Source organism: Siniperca chuatsi, linkage group LG10 (assembly GCF_020085105.1).
Source record: "Siniperca chuatsi isolate FFG_IHB_CAS linkage group LG10, ASM2008510v1, whole genome shotgun sequence".
Classification (NCBI taxonomy): Eukaryota; Metazoa; Chordata; class Actinopteri; order Centrarchiformes; family Sinipercidae; genus Siniperca; species Siniperca chuatsi.
Genome location: NC_058051.1, coordinates 4,930,643 through 4,941,966, shown reverse-complemented (window position 1 = coordinate 4,941,966; position 11,324 = coordinate 4,930,643). Strand labels below are relative to the sequence as shown.

The window sequence follows — 11,324 nt, the reverse complement described above, 5'->3', positions numbered from 1 at the left end:
ATAATACAAACATTGTAACTATAATATCTGATGTTTATCCCATAAATGATTTTCTCCTGAGTGTTACAATCTAACAAAACCTGAAAATGTTAATTCCACAGGTACAGCAGGTATTGTACAGTGGGAGTATCATGAAAATCTTCAACACTAAGTGTTTTGCTTTGCTGTCCAGTATCTGCACAGAATGTGGTGAAAGTGGAGACGTACAAACCACACAGATCTTAAATTGCCCTTTATCACTGGGAAAGAGTCATATAGGGAGGTAAAAGACAAAAGGTAAAAGATTTCTGAAGATGAACTATGGCCAAGGTCTCATACCAAGCAGGAGGCATGACTCTCTCATAAGGGAGTTCAGTCATTGGAGGGTTGTGTTATTCCACCAAAGCAGCAAATGCCATGACAAAAATATATGATTCTACAAAAATACAGTAAAATGTTTTAATTCTAGCATTTAATCCCACATCACTTGAATCCTATAGTACTGGTAAGCCCAAATTACCCAAATTCAATATTCATATAGATATTGCAAGTAAAACATCAATTTCTGATGGGATTTTGTTTCTGTCATTAACCTCGTGACATAATTTTTATACAGGAAATTGACATTTATATTACAATTTGTTAAATGTTATTTATTCTAATTAATATGTGTTGTCTTAATAAAACTTCAGTGTTGCAACCATGCATCAACAAAGAGTCACCTGAATATTACAGAGAAAAAGTATCAAATTGTGCCTGCACAAGAGTTATATCTAAGTGCTACTTATGATATTATGTAAAGTCTGGTTTACATATACAGGTAGTTGCTATGGTGACAGCAGCAGCAATAATACTCCAATCAATCGCCACTGTAGAAAGCATTTTGTTGCATGGCTTCAAAGAGAGTGGCATCAACAGGTGGCTGTCATTTGCTTCTTTTGTCTCAATTGGAGGGTCCACTGCTGCGGGGGTCAATGTTGCAGGAAGCTGGGCATCGTAAGTCTGCTGTGAGTCTCTGAACTCCCTCGCTCCTGCTGCAAGAGCAACATTGATTTTATTATATTTATTAGACTCATGATTTGCTTTCCCACATTGTGAAACTAACACACGAAACACCGGATTTTCTACAAATTGGTAACTGGATATTATATCCTTTTGGTAAGGCTGACTCATTCATTCCTATGTAATGATACCGCAGAAGTGTGTTCCACTTTGTCAGAGATGCCTGATAGTGATGTCACTATGGGCTGCAGCAGTGGTAGTTTGTCATGGTTTAGAAAATCCCATGAGAGGTTTTAAACTGGTCAGGATGTGTGCAGAGTTGGCTGATTTTTCAGCCGCTTGGAAGCTAAGCTGATTGAGTAGTTTTTAAGCTTCGTTACTTCCCGACAGCAATCAATAAATCAAATGCTCTGAAAAAATGAAAAAACATACCTATACCCTAGCTTTAATGTCCACAACAGTTGCCGTGTCAATCTTATCTTTCCGTGACATTCAGTCCTGAACATCGAGACCTTCTGCTCTTGTTGCTTGCACCTTCTTGCTTGCTGAACAACTGTCGGTAAACTTTCTTTTTAAACTGTAGCTTCTGCAGTTTGCTGCATTTGGCCATCGACTTTCTTTTATACAGCCCACTCCCCACACACACCAATACAACTGTGAACAGTCACTGGATCTGTAACAGTACCTATTATAGTTATACCCTTTATAGTTATAATATACCTGTGAGGACCCAAACTCCTGAACAGTTGACAAACAGCCATGTGTCACCAACAGTAACTGGAAAGTAACTACTGTTTTACAATTTTGAGGTACTTGTACTTAAGTATTTCCATTTTATGCTACTTTATACTTCTACTCCAAAACAACTCTGGGAGGAAATATTGTTCTTTTTACTCCTTTATTCGATACCTTTAGTTACTAGTTACTTTGCAGATTCAGATTTGTAGTAGAAAATGTAATCAACAAATAAATTAGGACGTATTATCATGGATAAAGACTTTTATTGATCCCTTGGTGAAATACAATACATACATTATGGGCCAATGTGCCATTCTGCATAATCAGTACTTTTATTTTATTTTTTTTATGCTTTTTGAATGCAGGACTTTTACTTGTAACAGAGTATTTCTACACTCTGGTATTGCTACTTTTACTTAAAGGGAAAGTTCACACCAAAATCAAAAATATATTTTTCCTCATACCTGAATTGCTATTTATCCACTCAAAATGTGGTCTCAATCAGCTTTTTGTGCCTTATAACCTCTCATAATGTGTTCATGTTAATGTGTAAACAAAGCATCTTGCTTATAAACTGAAATGGCCTGGCTAAATTTTAAATAATAAAAAATATTACAATAATATAAAAAATATTTAGAGGTGTCAAGTGATTTCAACACAGACAGACCAAACTGTAATCAACGGAAAGTTTCTGTGTGCCAACAATCCTATCCAAAGTCCTAGAGACCCAGAGCATCTATTAAGTAATGTCTATTTTATATTTCTTGGAAAATGATGACAATTAAAAAACCTCAGTCATACAGCAAGAGACCCAGTCTGCTTCTAACAGAGGAATCTGTCAAGTTAGAAGTCTAGTTAAGGGAGTTGTATATCCAGGAGCGACACCTCAGAGAAGACTGATCTTTGCTGGTTACCTAAAGACAGCCGTCACTGGGCCAGACTCTAAAGATCCAAACTGTACTGGTTGACTAGAGAAAGCTCTGAGCCTGATTTGACTCGAATATTACATTCTGCTTAGTTCTACACAACTCAACTTCAGCTTTACTATACCAGCCCACCTTTGAGAGAACTGTGAAAACAGTTAGCTGTTGTTTAATGACATTTTTTTTTTTTTTTAACATAATGCAGTTATTTGGAAGTCTAGAGATTTGATCTTATCTTAATGTTACATTCTGGCCAGGGATTATTATTTTTTTTTTTTTTTTCGTGCAGAAACAAAATAATCTGATGTCAGGAAAGGCAGGGAAACATGTATGTGTGTTTTAAACAACCTGTAAAAACAGCTGTTCAGGTGGTAGTTAGAAGGACTCAACTGCCAAGAAATTTTCTTCAGTGAGGTCAGTGAATAAATATCTTCTAGTGTGGTGCTGTTGACGACTTTCAGCATTACTACATATGGAAGAAGGGGTTTGGCTTATTACCAAGGGTAACTGGTAGCTCTTGCTTTAATACATAGGACTGAGACAGATTTATAGTGCTGGTGTTTTAAAAGGTTTTTATTACAATTTAATAAAAATTTTTTTACATTTTAAATCACATTATCAGCAGTAAAAATTAAACTGTTCCTTTGTCACAACAGCAAAACTTTGAGTTTGTTACATAATAATGGAAGCAAACATTATCACTGGTTGCAAATGTGCATGAGAAATCACACCAAGATCATTTTTATTCCATAGGAACCAACCCAAAACTTTCACACTGCATTCCTGACCGATAATACGTAAACGCCATGCACAGAACTGCTGTGGCTCAGTGGGACATTATGGTGGGTGAAAAAAACGACACAAGATGACCTAAAGCCTGACCTCCCCGTGGAGGTGAAAATACAGCCTCTAGGAAGCGTTAGCAAAACAATTTCCCTACAAAGAGAAACAGAGATTGAATATCTTTACAGTGAAAATACAGCACAGCTAAGGGTTAAACTGAAACCTGTGGTTTGTAGAAGCTGCTGGTGGTAGATTCTTGAGTTGATATCCGGTATTGTTATACTGGTCTATTCCATTTCCCCTGGAATTCCATTGTCATGGTACAACAACTACATTTCAGTCATGTTACACTAAAGATATCTGCATTGAAAGCAATTTAACAGAGGACATGGCAATAAAATAACAGCCATATTCATGCATATTTGTATAGAATGCAATCAAATCAAAGGCAGACAGCAAACAGTCTGGGCCAGATTTGATTCTTCATGAAATGTCAGCCCCAGTGTATCAGTCCCACTCTTAACACTAACTGCAGCATAATGTACACACCTCAAACATTCCACATCTTTTTCTTGATGATCCCCATGTGCTCAACAACAACTGTTTCTTTCTGACTGTTCCAGCTCTGATAGGCTGTGTTCTATACAATGCATCATCACAGATTGGCTCCGACAGAAGTAACACTCGTTTCTTTCTGCAGAGTGAGGGCCTACGTTTTCTGGGCTCTCTCTTCCACATAGAGCTGCATCTGTTTGAGACAGAGAAAATCAGTATTAGCAAATGGGGCAATTTGAGCACGACATAATGACATTTCAGCAAAACATAATTACACAATCAGTCAGCATAGCGTATGTCAAAGTAATAAAGGTCCAGTGTGTAGGATTTAGCGGTGAAACTGCAGTTTGCAACCATTTGAATACCGCTCGCATCACCCTCCACTTCCAAGTGTGTAGGACAGGGCTATTCAATTACAAATTCAACTGGGCCAGATTTTAAAACCAGGAAATGTAGATGGGCCAGACATTTTCAACAGCCTATTTAAAACCTTTTTTTTGGTAATGACAAATTTTAAACAAATGCAAATGATTGTAATAAAAAATAGCAGGCGGTAAAATGAACAAATACTTGCCAGTCCAGGCAGGGTTAAACCGACAGTTTTCATTGTCAAATTTACATTGCAGGCTTGTGACTGTCAATAGCCAGATGTTTTGAAAAGCTACTAAGTGTGGTCGGAACTCACATGAGTAAACGCTGATTTGTGAAAGATATGATTGGGGGTGTTGCTACAGCCGTAAACATCCTGCCCGATCTGTACTGCGCATGTGGAACTCTCAACAGAGATGGGAAGGAAGCGAGATGGCTCACTCGTTAGCTGCTTCCACACACTATACATGTGGCCCGGATGTGGCCTGCGGGCCGCCAATTACATAGGCCTGGTGTAGGAGAAACCACAGTGGCCGCGAAACTCGCAAAAAATGGGAACAGCCCTATCTAGAGCCAGTGTTTGGTTTGTCAGTTCTGGGCCACTGTAGAAACATGGCAGTGCAACATGGCGGCCTCCGTGGAAGGGGAACCACTCCCTATGTAGAAAAAAACAGCTTATTCTAAACACAACGATTCTTATTTTCACATGATTATACACTAATGAAAACATACTTATAAATATTATATTCCATTTCTGCCAACAGCTCCTACTAAATGTTAGACACTGGACCTTTAATTTAAACAACATTAACGTTAAAATTCGACTTAATTTTGGTGTCTATGTTCATCAATGAGTGGGATGTTTCTGCTCACTTTTACTATGTCAGATGTCATGGTCTTCAGTGGGATGAGTCTAGACTCGTGCATGTGGACCTCCTGCTCATCAGCCACTATCCATGGAAAATCCTGAAGCGGGAAAAGAACACATGTGACACAACACATGCATATAACTATTCAGTGTTTACATATTATTATTAGAGCTAATTACAATACTATCAAGAAATAAACAGGCTGCTCTGTTAGTATTAGCAGTCATACATCATGAATGAATCTGTAGGTTTGCAGTGTTTTAAAACCTCACCTTGATGACTTGAACCTTCTCCATGTTGCGTGTAGCAGCATCTCTGGTATGTACTAATACTGTAAATGAACACCCTGTGACGAAACAAAACAACAGGTAAGTATTTTTTTTTTTATCTATTCCCACCTGAATCATTTACGTGTCATATCTCTCCTTAAAGTCAGTGTCATTACAAGCGTGATTCTATTTCTCTTTCTCTTTGATTTTGTCTCACAAAGGGGGGCATGATTGAAATAATTTGGGAACCACTGGTGTAGAGAATAACTTCTTTAGCAGCTAATACTGAATACTGGGCAGAATCATGTCAGGAATCAAAGCTAATCATTAAATCTGTTTTAATGTTTAAGTTTTAGGAATATAAAAGTGATAGGCAGAGGGCATTATGTGTATGTCATGTACCTCTCTTTACGTAATAATCAGTGACGTTACCTGGTGGGTTATTATTTAAAACAGCATCACACACACTGATCTTCAGGATGAATGCCCTCAGCAGCTGCTCCACATGAGACAGTAATGTGTCCGAGCTGTGACAACAAAACCACAGGCAGTCACCCTGAAACTGTATGAAAAACTAAGCATGTCGTTTATACTCATTAATGAGTTAAAAAAAAAAAGAGAAGAAGGGAAAAACCTGATGGACAGCAGCGGAGGTTGGGAAATCTCAAACACAAATCTCTCTACTGGATGATGCTCTTTGTCCATGATGACGACTACCACCTTCTCTGCATCATTCTGGGAGGGAAATGGAAGACTTCAGCAGTGTATACACATAGGTGAGAGATGACAAGTGTTTCTTAAATTTACCTCAGCACCAGGTCATGTCTTACCTTCTCGATGAGTGGCTTTACACAATGAAGTGTATCTTGGATATATTGATTCAGCTCTGGGTGACATGACATCTGGAAATGAACACACCAAAAACAGAAAACCAGTATTAGAGATGCAAATAGGTAAGCCTTCCTCAAAACTGTGAGCATATAGTAATTACAGGTATATTCATCTGTACCTGCACAGGTACACTGTATTTCTTTCTCTTCTGAAATATTCCAGAGGGATAAACTTCACGGACATACAGGATGAGATGAATAGCGACCTCCAGGAACTCACACAGGATATCAGCAACCACTGGGAAGGAGGAATCGACTGGATAATAAGATCTCTCTCTTGCATTCTATGACAAAGTACCACCAAACTCAATGCAAATAGCCGGCAATTTAGTGTCCCCATATTAGCTCACATATAACGACAAGCAACACAAGGCGACAGCAAGTAAGGGAGAATTTACAGAAATAAATTTGTATTCTGCTTTGCCGAATAGACCAGGATATACCCATGATTCAGCATATGTGTGTTAATGGGTTATCTACCCATAGGCAAGGTCAAATTTAATTTATCAACTGGATTTTGTCGAGGCATTCGTTTTACAAATCAGGGTCTATGAACCACAACTAAAGGAAGGATGCTTGACCGTTTCATGCCATTGGTTAGTTTGGTCTTACCTTGTCCAAAATTGAGGTCTTGCCTTGTTAGAGTTGTCATATTTTCTTTCCCAAAAACTGTCAAATGATACAAATAGCTAAATTTCTAGCTAGCTAACGTCAGCAAAGCTGCAGTCTGTCAAGCGTGCATCATCATCTTGAGGCTGTTTTCAGTTGGTAGATATCCTTCTTTTGTCAATGCCTGGCTTTACGATGTCAACCAGTGGGAAGGGAGAAGTAAAATGTCAGTTTTTACAAAGATTTACGGAAGATTATATTAAAATGCAAAAGCAGATTTTAAAACGAACTGAGGATGTAATCGGCCCGAAACGAGGCTTTTCCTCAAGCTAATTCAAAGCTTCGTCGCGCATTACATTAACGTCACTTGTTGTTTACAAGCTGCTTACAGTCCACTACTGATGACGTTCTTTGGCCGAACCTTGACATTTTTGAGATTCTGTAGGTTAATTGAACTTGTTAAGAACAATTGACACCAGAAATACCACTGGCTATGGAAAATGTTGTGTATAGCTAGAAACCAGTACAATGAGCAGGGGGATACGAGTTGTCTGTTATGTGATTTTTCCTTTATGGAAATTGTGGTGTGGATTTCATGGCCAAAATATCTATTTCTGCTAATTTCTTCAATGCAGTCACATTAATTTGTTCAACAAGTGAATGACACTAAAACAAAATCAGTTAATTAGTGTTGAATGACCATTACACCATCCCCTGTGACTCCATCCACCAGCTCCACCTCCCCCACCTCAGCAGGGGCCTGGCCCTCTCCACAACTGCCCACCCCAGAGGCTCCCCCCTCCCTTACTGCAACAACGACTCTCTCCATCTTGTAGAGGGACTTCAACAGACTGTTCAGGAGGCAGAACCCCTGCGAAGCAGCTGGACCCCCCTGCAGTTCGCCTACAGAGCCAACAAGTCTGTAGACGATGCAGTAAACACTTCACTTCATCCTCCAGCACCTGGACTCCTCAGGAACCTACGCCAGGATCCTGTTTGTGGATTTCAGCTCCGCCTTCAACACTATCATCCCAGCTCTGCTGCAGGACAAGCTCTCCCAGCTGAGCGTGCCTGACTCCACCTGCAGGTGGATCACAGACTTCCTGTCTGACAGGAGGCAGCATGTGAGACTGGGAAACATGTCTCTGACTCCTGGACCACCAGCACCAGTTCCCCCCAAGGCTGCATTCTTTCCCCTCTGCTCTTCTCCCTGTACACCAACAGCTGCACCTCCAGTCACCAGTCCGTCAAGCTCCTGAAGTTTGCGGATGACACCATCCTGATTGGGCTCATCTCTGGGATGAGTCTGCCTACAGGTGGAACAACCTGGAGCTCAATGCTCTCAAGACAGCGGAGATGGTTGTGGATTACAGGAAGAACCCAACCCCACCTGCCCCCATCACCCTGTGTGACTCCCCCAGTTGACACTGTGGAGTCCTTCTGCTACCTGGGCACCATCGTCCTGGGTGATGATGGTGTCTAGTCACTAAGAAAGCCCAGCAGAGGATGTACTTCCTGAAGCAGCTGAAGAAATTCAGCCTGCCAAAGACAATGGTGGTGCACTTCTACACCGCCATCATCTCCTCCATCCTCATCTCCTCCATCACCATCTAGCTGCTGCCACTGCCAAGGACAAGGGCAGACTGCAGCGTATCATTCACTCCACCGAGAATGTGATTGGCTGCAGTCTACCTTCCCTCCAGGACCTGTACGCCTCCAGGACTCTGGGGTGTGCAGGAAAGATTGTGGCTGACCCCTCCCACCCGCAAACTGGTTCAGACACTCCCCTCCGGCAGGAGGCTGCGGTCCATCAGGACCAAAACCTAACGCCACAAAAACTGTTTCTTTCGTCTGCACCTGACCTCATCAACAAGGCCCGGGACCCCCACTGACACTGACTCTCATATAGGCTAGTACTGTAAACGTTTGCACATTCCCATGTAAATATTTTGCACATTGCACAAACTGTAATTTAAATAACAGTCATATTGTACATATTCTTTATTATTTTCTTATAATATATTTTTTTATGTTCTTTAATATCTTATTGTCAATTTTATATTTTATATTTATAATTCTTGACCTGCAATACTTGCTCTATATTTCTTATATATGTACTATGTTTATTGTTTTGCACCAAAATACCAAAGCAAATTTGTTGTGCGTGTAAACCTACTTGGCAATACAGCTGATTCTGATTCAGAATAACACAGGAAATGCTGCTGCTGGACTTTACATTGGTAACTGTTCCATTATCTTTGAGAGACAGCACCTGTAAAGTCAGATGTGTTTCTAAGTTAGCTCTTTGTCATATATATCAACAACAACTTTTTAAAATTATGTTGCATTTTATTGTATTTGAATTAGAATACAGTATTCAATTTGTTTCCCTATGAAATCAACCGTTTCCCTCTGTTTTAAGTTGTTTTATATTCAGCAGCAGAACCATGACACATGATCCCATCCAAAGCCCTTTACAATCCAAATCCAAGGGAGAGCACTGGATTCTGTGAAGTGACACAAATCATCCCTGGGTAATTTGGGCAAGGTGCACCCTGATTGCTGACAGGGATTGACACTGAGCAGAGCTCCACCGCCCTGCTTCTACTCACTATTCTCCCATGTGGATACAGGAGTTCCCTACCATTGGCATGAACATCTCAAAACCCACTGACACAGCCTAGTCTGATTCAAGGAAACTAAAACAGAAAGAAGGGTCATTACATCGTCATAACGTTCTAATGCTCTGCTTGGTGACCAACAGCAAATAAACGCATGTGCACATTTGGAAAAATCAGTCAGCAATGTATTCTCTAAAGTGTCTTCTTTCATTTGGTTGAGGGATTTCTTAATCAAAGCTCCTACGAAGTAGATATATTGAGTTTTAGTGTGCCTCTCCATGCATCTGCCATAGGCTTCAATAGAACTGGCACCAAGCGGAGCATTAGAACGTTATGATGATGTAGTGACCCTTCCTTCTTTGTTAGTTTCCTTGGTCTGATTTAGCTTTATCTTGTGTTTACAAATGTCTCTCTGGGACAGAGTTAAAGGTTGATAGTGACTTCTTGAATTGCGTAGTACGTACTATTTCTAAAGCTGGTTCCCAGTATGCTAAACGACAGACAGACAGCGCAGTCCATAAGCAATTGGACAGTGACACGCTTTTCTCTTGTTATGGCTCTGCTCCAGCACATTGAATTTGAAATGAACAATGAAGGAATCCCAGCCCATTCTTTACAGTCCCCCAGTTTTAAGACAATGCAGCAGGATGATGATCGTGAACCAACAGACAAGATAACCAGGGAGTTTTAAAGGTCAGAGTGTGGAATGTTCTTGACTAGTCAAGTCAGTCACCTGACTTCAATCTAACAGAGACTTGATGAAGATCAGACAAAAGGCAAAAGGTCCTCAAAGCAAGCAAGAATAATATGGCAACAGCACAGGTCTAGGAATGCATCAACAGGGAAGAGACCAAGCTGGCTATCTGACGGTGTCTGTGGGTTGGAGACGCCAGACAGCCATTGACTGTGTGGATTTGACACCAAATATTAACTAAGAAGATTTTATTTAAGTTTGTGTTAACTTGTGCAACCATTTTCTGTCCCCTAAAATTCGGGGGACTATTTGGGGATATAATTTGTGGATGTAAAAGCCCACTAATAGCTGAGAGTCAGCGCTGAACCTCATAGCCATAGTTTCATTTCAAATTTCAAATGCCCCGAAGTACAGAGCCATCAGAGGAAACTTCTCACTGTGCGGCACACCGCTCATGTGCAGTGCTTCGAAAAAGCTGGCCAGCGCATCAATCAACATTTCTTACATTCAGCTCGGTGGACTTAATGTAGTGGCTGTTGATTTATGCCATGTTTTGTCTCCAGAGGTATAAAAAAAAATTAAAATAAAAAAAACTGTCAGGGAATAAATCGATCGTGTTTATTTACAAAAATGTAACTCTCGAAACAAAAAAAAAAAGACTTCAACCGCTCAGCAAAAGTCAAACCAAATGAAATAACATCAGCGGAAATCATGCCTTCGTCACCTTCAAAATAAAACCATGCACACGTTATACAAATGTAGGGCTACTAATGGGCCCTATATAATCCTAAATGGTGGTAAGTATCTAAATCCCATCAAAAACATTAACAGCAATGCAAGTCTGCAAGAAGCGGTTTGTTGTAAAATATCCTGTTGAGAGCACGCTAAAATAAAACAAAGCACTACTACTTAAACAACAAGTGTGAGGTGTAGTGAACCGAACTGAATGAATAACACAGATAGATGTATACATTTAGAACTGAAAACACAGGTATAATATAATCTCTTAGATTTTCACAGAGT

General features: G+C 40.1%; 1 protein-coding gene across 1 annotated transcript; it reads right to left on the bottom strand.

The window, feature by feature from the left end:
* Positions 1-3,197: 3,197 nt before the first annotated feature.
* Positions 3,198-7,373, bottom strand: mad2l2 (mitotic arrest deficient 2 like 2). Its single transcript, XM_044212060.1, has 8 exons — positions 6,990-7,373; positions 6,497-6,615; positions 6,318-6,389; positions 6,122-6,222; positions 5,920-6,014; positions 5,491-5,564; positions 5,223-5,315; positions 3,198-4,173 (listed from the first exon to the last, which is right to left on the bottom strand). Exons 1-8 carry the CDS (start codon positions 7,027-7,029, stop codon positions 4,135-4,137), a joined length of 633 nt encoding a protein of 210 aa, XP_044067995.1. The 5' UTR covers positions 7,030-7,373; the 3' UTR covers positions 3,198-4,134.
* Between the last annotated feature and the right edge of the window lie 3,951 nt (positions 7,374-11,324).